General features: G+C 36.3%; 1 protein-coding gene across 7 annotated transcripts in view; it reads left to right on the top strand.

Moving 5' to 3' along the window:
* CACNA2D1 (calcium voltage-gated channel auxiliary subunit alpha2delta 1) overlaps positions 1-13,444 on the top strand; it is a 503,379-nt gene extending 489,935 nt beyond the window's left edge. For all 7 annotated transcript variants that reach the window (XM_021689797.2, XM_021689799.2, XM_021689796.2 and 4 more), the window contains one exon: positions 13,328-13,444. In XM_021689797.2, coding sequence (XP_021545472.2) covers positions 13,328-13,444 — 117 coding nt within the window. The remainder of the gene's footprint in view (positions 1-13,327) is intronic.
* The last annotated feature ends 6,830 nt before the right edge of the window (positions 13,445-20,274 follow it).

The following is a 20,274-nucleotide window of genomic DNA, read 5'->3' as shown; positions in this document are numbered from 1 at the left end:
GTCCTTTTTTATCATTTTTTTTAACATGGTTTCTGACTGTATCACAGATTTGTATTTTCACTTTGCATGATATTAGACCAGGTCAGTTACAAAGAGTTAAGTTGGTAAAATTACACAAAACATCATTATTGTATGTGAGGTCAGGATGACCACTGCTTTCCTATAGGTCAGCGCTCTTTCTCTGACACACTCTGCATGCAATCAGCTGTATGGTTCTAATTATTAAGAAACTATATTCTCAAATATGAAGGCCACACCATAATCCCTGCTTACTTTTAAAAACTAATTTTAAACGTAATTTTCCCCAATTCTGATTGTTCATGGTGGGCCTTTGTTTGTATGCTCCTTGGAGTCTACAAGCTACTCCATGCAGAGAGCATTATCGTATGCATTGTTTATTCTAAAAAAAAAAAAAAAATCTTTTTTTAAATGTGTTTTTGTAGGGGGGGAATTTTTTTTAGGAAAATTTTTTTCCCCAAAAAAAAAAAAACCCCCCTTTTCCCCCCCCCCCCCCAAGTTAGGCATTTCCACAGATACATAATATGCAATTAGATGAGGAGTAAGGCTTGAAAAAGCAAGATATGTAACAGTAAAACCCAGTTATCTCTGCCCGGACTATTGATCACTTCTCTTTGATGGAGAAAGTGATTCCGAGTTGCCCCTAATTGGTTTTTTTTTTTTTTCCGGTTAGACTTAAAAATCCAGATCTGAGGACTTTTGTTGTTCCATCTGCTAGATTTGTCAAATCATTCCCCAAAGAATGTTGAATGTGGGCCCAAGGGGAGTGTTGCTCATTAGGGAAACTTCATTCATCAACTCTTTGTCACCAAAGACAGAGATTAAACTCACTTAGCTGAACTTTAAAGATCACGTAAAAAGCCCTGTTACCCGCAATATTTTCAGCCCAGGAGACCATCTTCCTCAAGGCCCTGGAAAGATTGGACTAAGACAAAAACTTTCAAGATCTTGTGAATTCTACATCGGAGTGCGTGTGAAAGTACAACTCTTGTTCAGTAGCTTTACTGTGCTAATAATGTCTTGTGTTTCTTTAGCAGTGAAATATTTTGGTAATGCTTATTTTGCAATGGTCACTGTGCATCTTCTCTGGATGGAGGCTCACGTAAAGTGCCAGCAAACTGCATGAAATCTCATCTCGTATGTCTTCTTTTCTGTGTTTTCTTTCCTTTTCCTGTACTTGCTACTTTGCCCATTGTTAATAGGATCAACTTATGTGCACAACGGGTATGTCAGCTCCGATCTTCATTTCACTGCAAGTTTTCATGTGATGTGGATGGTCAGTCACTTTCTCTAATTTTTCTTTTCGTGTGTGTTCGGCTTGAAATTTTATTAAATAATCCATATCCCTAAATCCACTATAATAAGTATCCTGAAACCAGGTTATTAAAATCCCAGTACTTACATTGTTTTGTAAATAGCGGAATGCAAGTATTGCTTAAGTTTCTCATCCTAAATCAAGCATATCCTTTTCCTGTGTTTATTTAAAAATCAGTATTTTCTTTTAAGGTTTTATAGAAAGATTAAATCAGTGTGGGAAAAATTATATATGCTTCCTGAGGAGAAATAGCCCAAGGACAATTATTAGAGCTGGTCATCTCTATTTTCAAAGTCAATAATTCAGTTTTTTTTTAAAAAACAAATACGACTTAACTTTTTATATTTTTACTACCATGATATTGATACTTATTGAAATGTTTTAGTATAAGTGCATCCAATTTCTAAGCTCATTTTACTTAGCATCTAGGCTAAAATGATCCCTTATTACCTTTGGCCAATTTCTGAATTCTATCATTACTATGACTGAATAGAGGTTTTAGGGCCTGAGCTTGTGGTCAGGGATTCATTTACAGTTTTGCAGTGTCTTTTCTGATGCTCTGGAATCATCACGATTAGTGTTACTGGAACAGCTTTTACTGTGTTCTTTCTTCACTGCTCTCCAGGTATTCATTGATTAGGGACCACTAGATGGAGATATGGCCATTACTGTGAATGGAGGGGCAGAAAAGTAGAGTAGCAGTGCGAGTCTCAGAAAACAACTACATTTTTCCTGGGATAATAAAATAATGGTTTTCATGGCACAAGATTCCAAGTGAAAGAGAACTAGCTGCTTTGGATCATTAAAAGACCAAAATTAAATGATCCCCTCTCCATATTTTTAAAATTGATATCTAGGTAGCTATTTGAAGTCATGTTTTACTGATCCCTACCCAGGTGACTATACCATTTACATATGAAAACTGTAAAAAATATAACATGGAAAATATTTTTACTATTCTTATTTGTGAAGATAGAAATGAGCAAACTAAAATGTAAGGCTCAGAACAAAAGGTGAGGAACAGTGTAAATATTCACTCTACTTTTCTCCACCGTAGAGTTTTTCGGTAACACAAAAATATAGATCACTTCCCTCTTTACCTTTACGTTAAAAACCTATAGGTAAGCATTCATTTTTTTTCATCTAAAACTCTCCCCTCAAAAATGTGATTGTGACTTTTTCTATGGTATTTTTCTTTCTCACCATAACTATAAACTTACCAAGAAAATAAATACCACTATGGATTCAGCTGGATGGGATCAGTACGTTTTAATGAAATAATTTTTGAAAGATGAAAAGAACACATCTGGGATTCCCTGTCCTTGAGGAATATATAATGGATAGTCTTGAGAAGATGATGTAGATGGCATATACTTTACATTAATAAGACTTGAAAACATAGTTATCAGTATAGAACAGTGAATCTAGTTTATGCAATTGGAGTGTTGCTATGATAACATCAAAAGAAGTATCATTTTCTCTGAAACAACCAAAAGTTGAAAAAAATAGTACCCAAAACTACTGAAGTTAATTGGCAGTTGTTCCTGACACCGAAGCCCAATAAAGGTGAAAGTCTAAACTTCAGTGCTAGTCTAGCTGTACACTAGGAATTTGTGGTGGGTGAGATTCTGCTTACGGATCATCACTCTGAGCATTTCAAGAAAGACTGTCTAAAGCCAAAACCCTTGTATCCTATGGAATCTCAGAAGAGTATCAATTACAGATAGCCAGTTGTGAGGACTTCATTAAAACGCAAGTGTTCAAAAGAGACCTTTTGAAAAGTTTATCAAAGAAGTAAAGCCAATAATATGTGCCATTGAGAAAGTTCATTATTTTATGCAAACCTCATTTATGAAAGCACATTATTGGGTACATGAAAAATGAATATGCAGATGTGTGTATACCTACAAATGTACTGCCTACAAGAACACATTATTTGCTAGACAACTTATCCTATTAAAGGCTTACTGTGTAGTATCCAGCTGCCTAAATAATTCTAAAAGCACATTTAGTGATTTGACTACAGACCTATTTAAATTCCAAAGTTAGCCATTATTTGGGGGGTTGTCTTCACTAGTGATTTGCCCTTTGAATATAATGACTATAATTCAGAAAATAAATTACAAATTACTGACCTATTTATTACTATGTATAATTAGTTACCCCTAGTTATTCTGGTTTGGGAAAGAAAGGCAGATTTAAGAGTTTAGCAATACTTGTTTAACAAGAGAAAATTGAAGATCTTTTAGCCACTAGTATACATGGTCTGAGAAAACCTCGGGGAAAAAAAGGAATTCTCAGTTGATGTGTTTTAGAGTTTTTTGAAAGAAGTCTGTAGCTGAAAATTACTATCGTATTTCAAAGTTATATATAATATTAGCACTGCATAGTTTTACTTAAATGTGTTAAACTGAAACAAAGTATCAATCTTTAAAAGTCAGACTATGAGCAGGTTAATCTGTGTTCATGGGATTTTGATCTATCCTTAATCCAGAAAAAATGCTACGGTTTCTCCCACATCAATGTATTTGCAACTTAGAATGTTTTTAGAATCTATCTCTTAATTTCAAGTCGTGGTAGACGTGGTTGCCCATGCAGAAGACATGACAGGAAACTGAACACCGATTTTTTTTAGTGTGAATCACCTTATCTAAACCTCCCTCTCCCAGACTGAAACAGACCTCATCACACACAAGAAATGCGACTGAGCAAATAAATTAAAAAAAATTAAAACAATGGAATCAGAGACCGTTTTTTTCTTTACAGTAATAGGAATTTCTTTGACAGAATATATCATTAGTACGTTAATGGGTCTTATTTGTGCGCTAATTTTCCATCCCATCGAATTAGTACTTACTGTACACCTGTGAATTAGACCATTCTTCTGGGTATGAGGTATTTGAGGTATGTTTATGCTCAACAATATGTTTTTACTCTGGAATTCAAATGTAACTGAGCATTGTTTCTTTTAGGAAGTTGGGGAGAGGAGAGACGTAGCCAGGTTCCCGAGGCCTTGGTAGGAAATTTGGATTTTGTTCTGAGAGATAAAAAGAAAACTTGATGTACGGTTCTGAGGGGACTGCTTTTTGGTAAAAAGATTGTAGTAGAAGCAATGAGACACGGAAGGCAGCTTTTGAGGGAGTGATGGTGAATTACATTTGAAAAAAGTGTAAAAAAAAGAGCAATCACAGATGACTTGTTGACTTTACCCTGATCTATTTCTACTAGAAGTGTCTTTCAGAAAAGTACTATCTTTGGGCAAGTTTGAGACCTTTCTGAGACACCAAAGAGGAGAGGTGGCAGAGATCAGTGTGGAGGTCAGAGGAAAATTCAGTAATTTTATAGGATATAAAATCAGAAGTCGGGTGCATTTCTATACATGAATAATAAAACATCTGAAAAAGAAAACTATCCCAATTCACCATAGCATCAAAACCAAAGTATTTGGAAATAACTTCAAGGAAGTAAAAGAGCGGTACAATGAACACTCTAAGACTTTGCTGAAAGAAAGAAGACAAACATAGACAATCTGTGTTGATGGATTTGGAGAATATTGTTAAAATGTCCCTACCACCCCCTGCCACCTATGGATTCAGTGTATTCCCCAAAATACCAACAGCATTCTTTACAGAAATAGGAAAAAACAATTCTAAAATTTGTATGGACCCACAAAGGACCCAAACTACCTTAACAATCCTGGGGGAAAAGAGAAAACTGCAGATATAAGGTTTTTGATTTTATACTACAAAGCTACAGTAATCAAAGCAATATGGTACTGGCACAAAAATAGACACATAGACTAATGGAACAGAAGAGAGCCCAGAAGGAAACCCCAAATATATACGGGTCAACTAATATTCAGTAACATAGCCAAGAACACACATTGGGGAAAGGATGGTCTCCAGCAAATGGTGCTGGCAAAAAAAAAAAAAAACACATGCAGGCAGTGGGACTGGACCCCTCCCTATATTACACATAAAAATAACTCAGAATGGATCACAGACTTGAATATAAGATGTGATATTATAAAAATCCTAAATGGGCGCCTGGGTGGCTCAGTTGGTTAAGCGACTGCCTTCGGCTCAGGTCATGATCCTGGAGTCCCGGGATCGAGTCCCGCATCGGGCTCCCCGCTCGGCGGGGAGTCTGCTTCTCCCTCTGACCCTCCTCTCTCTCATGCTCTCTGTATCTCATTCTCTGTCTCAAATAAATAAATAAAATCTTTAAAAAAAAAAAAATAAAAAATAATAAAAATCCTAAAGTAGGAAGAAGTTTCTTGACATTGGTCCTGGCAAAGATTTTTGGATACAACACCGAAAGCATAAACAACACAAGCAGAAATCAACAAATGGGACTGTGACAACTTTGAATGGTTCTGCACAGCCAAAGAAACAACTAAATGAAAAGGCAACCTACAGAATGGGGGGGGGGGGGCGCGGGAGTTTGCAAGCAATATATATAGGATAAGGAGTTAATATCAAAAATATATAAAGAACTCATAAAAGTTTAAAAAATCAACTAAAGGGTGCCTGGATGGCTCAGATGGTTGAGCCTCTGCCTTCAGCTCAGGTCATGATCCTGGGGTCCTGGGATCAAGTCCTGCATCGGGCTCTCTGCTCCTTGGGGAGCCTGCTTCTCCCTCTCTCATGAATAAATAAATAAAATCTTTCTTAAAAATCAACTAAAATTTGGGCAGAAAAACTAAATAGACGTGTTTTCCAAGAAGACATCAAAATGGCCAATAGCTACATGAAAAGATGTTCAACATTGACAGTCATCAGGCAAGTACAAATCAAAACCACACATTTCAGCCTTAAGGACACACACCTTAAAGTATGTGAAAGTGAACGGATGGAAAAATATATTCCATGCAAATGGAAATCAAAAGAAAGCTGAGGTAGCTATACTTGGACACAGTAGACTTCAAGACAAAAACTATAATAAGAGATAATCATATATTGATAAAGGGTTCAATCAAAAGTGGATATAACACTTGTAAATATTTATGCACCTGACAGAGGCACTTAAATATACACAGCAGATATTAACAGACCTAGTGGGAGAAGTAGGCAGCAATATAATAGTATTAATACTGGTAGGGTAGTTCAGTTCCCCATTTTCATCAATGGATAGATCATCCGGACAGAAAATGAACAAGGAAACAGTGGAGTTAAATGACACATTAGACCAGATGGATTTAAGTGACATTTACAGAACATTCTATCCAAAAGCACATTACTCTTTCTTCTGAAGTGCACATGGAACATCCTCCAGGATAAAACTTACGGTAAAGCCACTGAAGAAGCATTAGTAAATTTGAGAAAGTTGAAGTCATATCAGGCATCTTTTCTGACCACAGTTGTATGAAACTAGACATCAACTATATGAAGAAAACTGGATAATTCACCAAATATGTGGAGATTAAACAATATGCCACTGAACAACCAAGGGTCAAAGAAAAGACAAATTATATATAATATATATATTATGTATTGAAGACAAATTAGAGACAAACGAAGATGGAAATACACTGAACCAAAACTAATTGGGAAGTAGCAAAGTAGTTCTAATAGGAAAGTTTACAGTGATAAACACCTATATTCAGAATAGAGAATGATCTCAAATAGATTTACACAAGGATTAAGAGCAAACTAAGACCAATGCTAGAAGGCAGGAAATAACAAAGATCATGAGAGAAACAAATGAAATAGAAACTAAAAAGACAATAGAAAAGATCAGTGGAACTAAGAGCTGGTTTTTTGAGAAGATAAAATGGACAAAACTTCAGCTAGACTTACAAAAAAGGAGGATTAAAATAAAAAAACTAGAAAGAAGAGACATCAAAATTGATACCACAGAAGTATAAAGTATCCTAAGAGACTACTATAAAAATTACATAGCAAAAATTGGAAAATCTAGAAGAAATTGATAAATTCCTAAAAACATGTAGCCTATCCAGAATGATTCATGAAGAAATAATAGAATATCTGAACATACCAGTTACTAGTAAGGCAACTGAATCAGCTCTCAAAAACCTCCCAACAACCAAAAGCCCAGGACCAGACAGCTTCACTGGTGAATCCTACAAACATTCAAGGAATACCAATCCCTCTCAAACTCTTCCAAAAAATAACAGAGGGAACACTTTCAAATTCATTTTACAAAGCCAGCCTTACCATAATATCAAAACCAGACAAGGACACCACAAGATTAGAAAATTCCAAGCCAATTTCTTTGAGGAACCTAGATGTAAAAAAACCTCAACAAAATGTTAGCAAACTGAATTCAACAATCCAAGAGCATATTCCATGATCAACTGGGATTTATCACAAGGATGCAAGGACAGTTTAACATTGACAAATCAACCAATGTGATACACCCTATTAACAAGGTGAAGGATAAAAATCGTATGATCTCAATAAATGCAGAGATAGCACTTGCAAAATTTAACATCCATTTTGATAAAAACTCTTAACAAATTTGGTGTAAAAGGTATATACCTCAACACAATAAAGGCCCGCAACTAATATCATGAACAAGACAAGGATGTCTAGGAATAAATTGAACCAAGGAGGAAGACGACATGTACACTAAAAACTATAACATAAAATTGAAGACACAAATAGGAAGATAATTCAGTGCTCATGAATTAGAATTATTATTGTTAAAACGTTCATACCATCCAAAGCAATCTACAGTTTCACTGCAATTTGTATCAAAATTTCAGTGACATTTTTTACTGAAATACAACAAAGAATTCTAAAATATGTGTGAAACCACAAAACCCTAATAGCCAAAGCAGTCTTGAGCAACAAGAACAAAGCGGGAGCCGTCACACTTTCTTAATTTCTAACTATATTATGTAAATACAGTAATCAAACAGTGGTCCTGGCGCACGCGTGCACACACACACACACAATCAATAGAACAAAATAGCCCAGAAGTAAACCCATGTATATATGTTCAATTAATTCATGATAGAAGAGCCAAGAACATGCCATGGGCAAAGGACGGTCGCTTTGATACATACTACTGGGAACGGCCACACCCAAGAGAATAAAACTGGACCACTATCTTACATCATACACAAAAACCAACTGAAAATGTGTTAACTACTTGAGCTTAAGACCTGAAACAGTAAAACTCCCAGAAGAAAACCTAGGAAGTAAACTCGTTGACATTAGTTTTGGCCATGATTTTTTTTTTTCTAATTTTACACCAAAGGCAAAAATAAACATGGGACTCCATCAAAGTTAAAAGCTTCTGACAGCAAGGGAGACAAATTGAAAGGCAGTCCCTGAAATGGGAGGAATTATTTGCAATTCATGTTGTGATAAGGGGCCAGTATCCCAAATATACAGAGAAATCCTACAACTCAGTATCAAAAGAAATCTGATTAATGAATGGACAGAGGAGCTGAATAGAATTTTCCCAAAGCCATGTAGGTGGCCAACAGGTAGAGGCATGCCTTGTTTTACCATACTTTGCTTTATTGCACTTTACAGATACTGCAGTTTTTTGTTTTTTTTCAAATTGAAGGTTTGTGGCAACCCTGCATTATGTCATTTTTTCCAACAGCATTTGCTCACTTTTGTCTGTCACATTTTAGTAGTTTGCACAGTACTTAACACTTTTTCACTATAATTATATTTGTTGAGGTGATCTGTGATCTTTGATATTACCATTGTAAGTGCTTTGGGGCACCATAAACCACACCCATCTAAGACGACAAACTTACTTTGTGTGTTCTGAATGCTCTACAGACCAGCCATTTCCCCATCCCTTTTTCTCTCCTGGGGCCTTCCTATTCCCTGAGATGAAATGATAATTGAAATTAGGCCATTTAATAACCCTGCAATGGCCTCTGAGTGTTCAAGTGAAAGGCACAGTCACAGGTCTCTCACCTTAAATCAAAAGGTAGACATGATTAAGCTTAGTGAGGAAGGCATTTCAAAGGCCAACATAGGCTGAAAGCTAGGCCCCTTGCACCAAACATTTGGTCAAGGTGTGAATGCAAAGGGGAAGTTCTTGAAGGAAATTAAAAGTGCTATTCCAGTGAATACACAAATGATAAGAAAGTCAAACAGCCTTATAGCTGACATGGAGAAAGTTTCAGTGGTCTGGATAGGAGATCAAACCAGCCACAACATTGCCTAAGCCAAAGCCTAATCCACAGCAAGGCCCTAATTCTCTCCATTTCTATGAAAGCTGAGAGAGGTGAGGAAGCTGCAAAAGAAAAGTCTGAAGCTAGCAGAGGTTAGTTCATGAGATTAAAGCAAAGCAGCCAGCTGCAGAACATAAGAGTATAAGGTAAAGCAGCAAGTTATCCAGCTCTACTGAGGTAACCCATGAAAGTGGGTACACTAGGCTACAGGTTTCTCTTTTTAATTTTTTAATTTCCATTAATTACCATATAGGGTATTACTAGTTTCAGAGGTAGAGTTAAGTGATTCATCGGTTGCATATAATAACCGGTGCTCATTACATCACGTGCCCTCCTTAATGCCCATCACCCAGTTACCTCATCCCCCCACCCACCTCCCCTCCAGCAACCTCTTAACTATAGGAAACAAACTGAGGGTTGCAACAGGTTTTCAGTGTAGATGAACCAGCCTTCCATTGGAAAAAGGTGTCATCTATAGAGTTCTTCCATAGCTTGAGATGAGAAGTCACTACCCATCTTCAAAGGACAGACTGTCTCTCTGGTTAGGGACTCATGAGCTGGTGACTTTAAGTTGAAGTCAATGCTCATTGACCATTCTGAAAATCCCAGGGATTTTCAGTCTACTCTGCCTGTCCTGTATCAATGGAACAACAAAGCTTGGATGACAGCACATTACAACATGGTTTAGTGAACATTTGAAGCCCACTGTTGAGACCTACTACTGAGGCGGGGGAGAAATTCCTTTCAAAATGTGACTGCTTATTGAGAATACACCTGGTTGATTCCAACCGTCATGAATGACTGTGAGGCGTTCAAAACTGCAGTAGAGGAAGTAACTGCAGATGGGGTAGAAATGGCAGGAGAACTAGAATTAACAAGTGGAGCCTGAAGATGTGACGGACTCTCTGCAGTCTCACAATAAAACTTGAAGAGTTGCTTCTTCTGGAAGAGCAAAGAAAGTGGTTTCTGGAGATGGAATCTACTCCTGGTGAAAAAGCTGCGGATATTGTTGAAATGACAACAGAGGAGTTAGGGTATTACACAAACTTAGTCGATCGAGCAGTGACAGGGTTTGAGAGGATTGACAGAGAGATTGTTGTGAAAAAGTCAGTCAGTGTAGCAAACTCTTTGTTGTCTTACTTTAAGAAATGGCCACGGCCACCCTATCCTCAGCAACCACCACCCTGGCCAGTCAGCAGCCATCAACAATCGAGGCAAGACCCTCAAAGAAAAAAAAAAAAAAAAAGACTCACTGAAAACCCAGATGATGGTTAGCATTGATCACTAAAGTCTTTTTTAAATTAAAGTATATACTTTTTTAGACATAATGCTATTATACACTTAAGAGACAACAGTATGGTATAAACATAACTTTTATATGCACTGGGAAACCAAAACATTATTCTGACTTGCTTTATTGAGATATTCCCTTTATTGAATATCTGCAACTGGAACTGAACCTGCAGTATATCCAAGGTATGTCTGTACATGAAGGAGGTTCAACATCACTTAGCAGAGACATGCACATCAAAACTTAAAGGAGATATCACTTCACACCTTCTAGAATAGCTATCATCAAAAAGACAAGAGATAACCATTGCTGGCAAGGATGGGGAGAAAGGGAATCCTCTGTGTTAATGGTGGGAATGTTAATTGGTACAACCACTATGAAAAACTGGTATGGGGGTTCCTCAAAAATTAAAAATACAACTACTGTATGAATTGGCAATTATAGGTATTCATTTGAAGAAAATGAAAACATTAGAAAAGATATATGCACCCCTATGTTCATTGCAGCATTTTTTTCAATAGCCAAGATACAGAAACAACCTGTGTCCATCAACAGAGGAATGGATAAAGAAGAAGTGGTATGTAGATAGATAGAAGGACACCCAGCCATTTTTGACAACAGTGTTGGGCCTTGAGGGCATTATGCTACATGAAACAAGCAAGACGAAGACAAATAGTGCATGACATCACTTATATGTGGATTCTATTAAAAAAAAAAAAATCAAACTCATAGAACCCAAGAGCAGAAAAGGAGTTGTCAGTAGCTGGGGGGGGGGGGGGGGGGAAGGATACAAACTTTCGGCTATAATATGAGTAGTCTGGGGATCTAATAAAATGTGATTATATTTGATTATACTGTAGAATTGAAATCTGCCAAGCGAGTAAAACTTAAATATCCTCACCAATGGGGGGAAAATGATAAATATGTGGATAATGGACATGTTAATTATCTTGGGTGGGGTAACCTTTCACAATGTCTACCAATCACCTAAATATATACCTTAAATATCTTACAGTTTTGTCTATTAAAACTAAAAGTTAAAATTTTTAAAGCAAAATGAAAAAACACAAGGAAAAATCATTTCATATTAAAGAGGACAAAATTATGAGTTATTAACAAATTAATGGAATTTAAAGCTATAGGACTAGATTAGATTACCTGGGAAGAAAGTATAAATAAAAAGAGAGAAGTAATTTCTGGAAGTCTATCATGTAGAGAGCAAGAAGAGAAGCAGGTTGAGCTAAAGAGAGTAAGATGAACCCAAAACAAGTTTGGAGGAAACCAGATGTGTTGGGCAAATATACATGGGAAGATATTTTAAGGGGAGAATGTTGTACATTACCAAATGCTCCTGAAAAGTAAAATAAGATGAGGACCAAGAACGGATCATCATTTCATGCTACTCGTTAGATTTAGGAGCTAGCTTTTGAAAAATAAACTTTTTCTTAATAGATTCTTTTGTTTCTTTCAGACTTCTCTTTAACAAACAGAAGTGTTCTGCCTCAAAAATGCAGCTCAAGAAAGAAATTTTATTTATTTACTGGGTGGCAGGCACTGTACTACACCCTTGTGAGGAAAACAAGCCAACGTTCTCTTCTCTGCAAGCTCAGAGTCTTTGGAAAATCATTCTGAACATTGTATTTACTTACATAACCTATTATTTTGATTATTGGATGATGAACCTTGGCATAGTGAATTTTTTTAAAAGCCTCATATCTACATCTACTTATTTTCCTAAACATCTTTAATGAAATTCAGTAATTAAAAGAAATCAAAGGATGTAGAAAATGTTACAAAACACAGAACCTAGGGATAAAAGATAAAGGATAATTTTGCATTTAAAGGCACTTAATGAGCTACTATGAGACAGTGGGGGGTCCAAATAAGTATATCAGTTGCTTATATTTCATAGTTCTGTAAGTCAAACAAATGTCTCTTACTATCTTCGCTCTTTATTTTGAATATGTTATTAGAGTGACTTTTCATGTATGATTCAAATACGTTATTCTTTATTTTAGTTTTGGTGAAGGTCTGGATGCTACATGGGCAGCATGGTGTGTTCACCTTTGAAACTAGCCATAAAGGATATGGAAGAGAGAGAAGATCATTTCTCACATTGATTTTACCAGTCCCAAACTTTGCCTTATTGAGCATAATTCTTGAGAATTATTAAACCTACTGTCAATTTTACATTTACTCCTTATTCGTATAAATATGTAGGAATATCTGATACTGTGAAAGTTTTTTTTTTTATTCAGCAACTGGTATATTAGTCAAAACAGCATTTATTATTCAAGTATTTTCTTTCTTAACCATCAGAATCTGCAATTCAAAATTTAAAGCATTCTTGAAATGGTACTAGGGAAATCGCTTTATTCAAAATTGCTGAACTATAAAATCTAGGGTAATTAATTTATTTGGATTCAAATTAAAACCATTTTATCAGGTGAGTTCAGAAGTGGACTAAACACGGGTGCTCTGATAGATGGCTTACTAAGTATTTCTTCAGGATTTTTCTTTCTCCTTTTCTTTCCAACAGGAGGATTATACCGACTGTGGTGGTGTTTCTGGATTGAATCCCTCCCTGTGGTCCATCATCGGAGTCCAGTTTCTACTACTTTGGCTTTTATCTGGCAGCAGACACTGCCAGTTATGACCTTCTAAAACTCAATCTGCGTAATTAAACTCCAGACCCTGCCAAAACACGAGGCCTCAGTTGCGTTAAGATAGGGTCAACCGTGGAATGAGCAGAACACTAGCTGGGCCCATACCATGGCTAAATCTAAGGCACAGACGCATATGGCCCCCACTGGCTGCATGTCAGGGTCTCAGATCCTTAAACTTGTGTGAATGCTGCATCATCTATGTCTAACATCAAAGCAAAATTCTATACATGCTCTATTGGAAAATTGGAGAGTTTGTTGTTTGCGTTGTTGGTGATTATATGTAAAAGGGCTCCCCACACTGTTTATGAATCATACAAATTGTCTTGACCTTGACCTGGAATTTTGACTTGCTGCCATTCTTGTTCTTTTACCAAGAAAATCTCTAAAGGAAAAAAAAAGATTTATTTTTGCCCTCACGTATTCTTCTGTTAAAAATTATTTCCTGCTTTGAGTAGTTATTGAAAAACAAAATAGAAAGAGAGAGATTGATGTAATCTGTTGAAATAGAAATAATGGCTAACTTTCTATGGAAAGAAATTTGCCATAAATAAAATGCCTTACGAAGAATGGCTTCTCTGCCAAAATAGGAACACAAATGACGACCAGTTAAGTTTTGCTGGGGTAATGAATCCGTGTTTGAAAACAATAACTAAGAAACTATTAAACTAAAGGTGCTTGAAGATGCAATTTGAACATGTGACATGTTTCCTCATAAATGTAAGCCCTGAATCAGTGCTTCGATGTAATGTTTCTTTTTGTTCACAGTAAAGTTCTGTAGTGCTAGCCAGATATTTCAAAATGCTCTGAGAGAAGCTTGTGGGGGGGTGGGGGGGGGAAATGTTTTTTCTTGTGATAAATGAACTTTGGTTACCAAGGGTATTTTGCATGATGCTGCCGCTATTTTACCTTTCGGTTTGTTTTTCTCTTACTGTATAGTCCTTTGAAAAGTTAACCGAGTGACATTAGTGTTATGTAAGACTCTGAACCTTGCAGTGTAATGCACTTAAGTCATCCTTAAAAATGTCATTAAATTACTCTGAATATACTGTGCAACGTCAATGCCGAATGACTGGCGTAGGTAAATGGTGAAATGGGCTAACGGATTTTATACAGACTCGTGCTTTTGCCTGAAAACCTATGTACAGATATTTTAAGTACATAAATCAGATTTGACACATTTATTTTTTGAAGAGTCCATATACGTTCTCGATGAAGATTCACACTAGGTTTCCTCTTTGTTCGTTTGAATAGTAGCACATACACTCCAGACGTTTCTGCCACTGCTGCTTTTCTCCATCCGTTGTAAAGGGTATATGATCACTTGACCAAAATTTCCATGCAGTTTGATGAGGGTTTTATAATATCTGAACAAATAGGAAACCTTGAATCTGTATGTATGCACATGAACACTTGATTGTGAATAATCAAAATTGTTTTTATACAGCCTCATTGGTGAAAATGATTAGTGTAGTGAATGGGATATTTCATTATAGACTGATATGCTAGATTATTATTTATGCTTTTAAAAATAATTTGCAGGAGTCAACAGTGTTTGAAGAAAGGGTAAAAACTATGGATGTGTAATTCTAGTTCAAGTGAGTAATTCTGCCGAAGGCTGGAAGTATACAGGTATTTTTTATGGCGAAATGCCTTTGTTATTTTGAACATGCCAAGTATTGGTGTGTGTATATGCTGGACATTTTCTTATACATCCTTTTTAAGTCAATATCTTACTAACATTATCCAGCATGCTTTATTATGCTCCGCGTATCAAAGACCTAACCACGTCTTTGGCGTAGTTTAAAAGATGTTTGTTTTGTTTTCAGCTTTGCACACATTTGTAACTCCCTCCCACCACCCATATGCCCTAGGAACCATTTGTGTATACTTCCTTATTTAAACTATTTTTTATTTAAAAACGGGGGTGGGTGGGAGTGGAATCATTTTGCCAGCTATTGTGCTAAGAGTTGACATCAGTTACCATTTCTAACGCATCGTTGTGATTTTGTAGTCTCATTTGTACCTGGTATTGACATTTTAGAAAACACCAAAGTGATTAAAAAATATATATATATATATACACGGAACTTCTCACTCTAGTGACACTATGTTTAAATCATGTTGTTTGTTGATTACATATTTAAACCTTACTGTTACCTTTTGTTAGACTATTTTAAATCATGAAAGTGTTGGGAAGCGGATATCAAAATATAAAATTATGTTAGTTCGTGTGTATATATGATGCACATTAAAACAACTGAATTGCTTTCAGCATACAACAAACTACCTTAAAATTATCTTTAAAATCTATTAAATATATTTTCGTGGCTAATGTCACTGAAATAGTATGTCTTCATCAACTACGTTACTGTTGCATTAATCACAGTTAAACTTGGCGTCTCTTGGCAGGGTCCTGTTGATTCCATTTGCCATCAAAATATATTTACATGCACGAGTCTTGCTATGATCCTTGATTTTCTGTTATAAAATAAACTTATACTATGAGAACTATGTACTTGGTAATAAATTGGGTAAGAACGTGCTTTCTGACTAAAAATTGTTCTCATGCCTAATACTAGTCTTCATACTCTTAGCATTTTTTCAAAGACAGTAACCCTCATCCCATCAAATTGTTATGTTTAATTTAGGATTTTTCTGTGAGTTCTAATTCTTGACAAGACCTTAAATTAGAGCCTGTTATAAATATTGATTTTCAAAGACTAAACGATCGAGAGAAAAAAGCTTCTAATCTCTTTGGCTTCTTTCATTTTTGCTCTACTCATCCAGTTTAATGTAGTTTGTCACCGAAACAAAATCAAAGTAAGTCTTACATTGGTGTTGAGTAACAGGAATGACTTTTACATTAATGGTTTCTTTATATTTTCTTCATTTGAACAACCAGCATTACTGCCAAACACCAATCGTGGTCCATATTTGTAACAGGTTTTTAACATGACATAGTTAGCAAGTTTGATTGAAGAGATTTTTAGGTCCTGGGCCTATAAGATTTTAGTATGATCTTTTTTCATGTTTCTAATGCTTGAGGCGTTATTGCTTTACTTGGGGGAAAAAAAAACACAAAACAAAACAGTGTTGCTGCCATTTGTAAGTTTTCCTGGAATATTCCTTTTAGTAACTTTAAAACTGGCCTTACTGGGTTCAAATAGGCAGTATCCCTTTTAAGTGACCTTTGCAACCCAAGTGTTACTTGCTTATTTGATGCTCTCTTCTATTTTATGTCTCATTTAAATCTTTCTCTCCACCAAAGCGTAAATTCTGTGTCTTAATTTAAAACTCTGAACTATTCCATTAATCGTTAGTTAACATTAAAATATCTACAGGTAGACAGTTTGCCCTTGTGAAACAAAATGAGCGCTGTGATTTTTTTCAAGTGTAGAATAGAATGATGATTTCACTTGCCCCCAACTTGAACTATTTTATTCCTATGTAGAACTTGTGTTGTTTTCCCATTAGCAGAATGTTAATATTGCTAATATTCCATGTATATTTCTGTAAAGAGCAAATCAATACAACAGACGTATCAAGTGTTGAATAAATTCCAGAATTTCAAAGACTCAGACAACCCTTAGCAAGAGTTTCTTCTACCTTATTTCTAGTTCATGTAATTAACTCAGAGAAATTCCACTGAGACTAATGGGATACTGTCTTGTATAGATGCCAGTTGAGTTTACAGTGTGACCTGACAAAGCTGTCTTTTTTGTTGTGCCGTATGATTGTTGGATCATGCTTTTTAGGGATACTTTTATTGAAATGCTCAGTGTGCATCCACGCAAAAGGCCAATTGGCTTTGTGAACAAAAGATCTTTTCTCCCCTTTATTATGTTCTCTTGACACTTTTGTGGAAATTAACTAGCCTGATAAAGTTTTGTAAAAATTTGTATAATACTGTTATAAAAATATTTATAATCCCAGAAAATGTTGTGTTAAATCTTGTGCAAAAACAGTATATTCAGAATAAAAGTTTATCATTTAAAGTCACCAGTTTGGATTATTTAATCACATAAAATCCAGTTGAAAGAGACAAGTTATTGTCATAAATATATTTTACTCAGTCCTTCCCTTGGAGACCATTCAAAGTAGTGAAATAAAACTTGGGATTAGGAAAGTGCTTTTACGATCACAAACCTCAACTCACAAACAAATGTGCTTGCAACTCCTTTTCTAGCTCTCACCCTTTACATGTGGTTTTTGCCACCAAGGCATTTAGGAAGTTATTAATTCAGACTTTGGGCTTCTGGTAAAAAAAAAAAAAAAAAAAATTCCCAGCAGAAATAAAAATTTTTCCACTTTCCTTTAAAACCTTGGGGAAATAGTTCGAAAGAGACAAAGTTAGAATATTTAAAATGTTAGTGTATCTTTTATACATCTGACTTTTAAATATTTCTCCTAGCTACTTTATAGCAACAGCAGCTGAAAAATTGAGGTCTAGTGTAAAGAATTAGGGGAAAAAAAAAAACTGTTAGCTTTCTTTTACATTTATATCAGCTTATAACCTGCTCTTGTATGCTCACCCAATAAATACATTAATGAGCCCGATACTGTGTGGAATCTAGTATAATGTAGGCCTGCTTTTCTTTCTGGGGACTCTCGTAAGAGAACACAAATTGCTACATGTGGGAGGAAGGCAGTATGTGAGTACCAATGATGGTGATTACTGGAAGAGCCGACCTCCAGTTTCTGATCAAGGCATTTTAACAGGAAAAAGCCTACATAAAAGTGTAAGGTGGATAACACTTGTTTTTTAAACATCTGGCTTCATTTTGTACCAATTTATCTCCTCAATCAATCCTCTTACTCCCCAGACACCCTCATTTCCTCTATCAATCATCTTGAACCCATCTCTACCTCTTCCCTTGGGACCTTGCTTCATCAATTCTCCTTCCTCAAGCATATTCAGTCTCCCCTTTCTGCAGGCTTACTTCTTTCTGCCTTGCAAACACGTTGAGAACACCTCCATTTAAAACAAAAATTAAACATCCACTGTTGCCTCTTATCCCTATTACTTCTCAGAGTTGTAAACCTCGGATTAAAATAGTCCTTTGCACATCCACAGTCTTCTGAAAGTCAACTCAACTGGGACTCAATACTCAAGGGGGCCTTAGATTTTTAGATCTGAAAGGCTTATTATCTCTGACCTTTAGTTTTGGGCTACTACCACTGGAAAATTTTAGTTACTGGTATGAGGTCCTAATAAATTCAAGGTATTGGGCATTTCTTTTTTGTTTATAATCAATTAATTAACATAGTGTGTTACTAGTTTCAGAGGTAGAGGTCAGTGATTCATCAGTTGCATATAACACCCACTGCTCATTACATCATGTGCCCTCCTTAAGGCCCAACACCCAGTCACCCCATCCCCCCATCCCCCTCACCCTCCTCCACCAATTTCTTAATGCTCAAAGGCTTTGTATCTTAAAGTGGAGTTATTCACAGAGCCCCTACATCATTTTCTATAAATTGATATACAATCAACAATGCTATTTAATGTTTTTTTAATGGACCCTACTTTTTTATTTTTTTAAGATTTTATTTATTTGAGAGAGAGAGAGAATGAGCAGGGAGAGGAGCAGAGGGAGATGGAGAAGCAGACTCCCCACTGAGCAAGGAGCCCGATGCGGGACTTGATCCCAGGACCCTGGGATCATGACCTGAGCCTAAGGCAGATGCTTACCCGACTGAGTCATCCACATGCCCCACGGACCCTACCTTTTTTAAATAAATATTTTTAAGAAGAAAATTTACTATCACTGCCATAATTGGGAAACTAATATAATTTGCCACAATTAGTAGTTAAGGCCACAGGTTCCTATTATAATGAAAAGAAATCCATAAAAATCAGCACATACCACTGTCAAATGTTCTCAATTTAATATAACACATCTTCAACACGTTTATTGAAATGATAGATTAGGTAGTTTTTGTATTTCTGTCACTAACGTTTTAAAGTGTGAACCTACACACTTTAATACATAGCACTATGGGAATTGACAGTAGGATAACCTGGCAAGAAGGAGCTGGCCAGAGAAGTCTGCCATGATTTCAAGCTGAGGCAAGGCAGTCGCAGTACTGTGACAAAGAGAGCGAAGTGTGTGAACGCTGAGACGTGCATTCAAGGCACTGGAAGGTGCTGAGTATCTCTGTCTGCAGAGACAGGGGGCCAGAGATTGGAGTCCTCTCTAGAACACATGGCGGTGGGATGGGAGCTGGAGGGTGTTAGGCATTTGGAAGCTGCTGCCAACTTTTAAGCAGGGAACAGTATGATCAGATTTGCATTTCAGGAAGCCCACTCTGGATGAAATGTGGGTTAGTGGTAGAAGAACATCGATAGACAGGAGACCAGTTGAGACTACTGTCAAGATGAGAAATTTGTTGACTGGCACAGCAGGCTTGATGGATAAAAGTGGCCCGATTTTAGCAATATTTAGAAGGGAAAAGGGAGAGAACTTCATGATTCACCTGCTGATGATTCACTGTTGGACAAAATTTAGAATGACTCCCAGGGTTCCGAAGTTTAATTGTGGGGAGTTGTGCAATCCCCCAAGGTAGGGAACATTGGAGGGTCCTAGGGGCAGGGATGAGATAGGCAGGACAAGTCCAAAGGAGCAATGGAGAACCTGAACTTCAGAGCGATGAGACTGAATTCATTGTAAATGAGCTTCTGTACAGGGCTGATGATACAAAGAAAAAATAGGGTCTCTGCCACCCAGCAATATATACGCCAGGATAATGATTCTTAACACTAAATCATTTAAAACTCTTATTGGAGGTTTTCCTGATCCATTTTGCTTTGGCTTAAACA

This window comes from Neomonachus schauinslandi, chromosome 12 (assembly GCF_002201575.2).
Source record: "Neomonachus schauinslandi chromosome 12, ASM220157v2, whole genome shotgun sequence".
NCBI lineage: Eukaryota > Metazoa > Chordata > Mammalia > Carnivora > Phocidae > Neomonachus > Neomonachus schauinslandi.
This window is presented reverse-complemented; position numbering and strand designations above follow the sequence as displayed.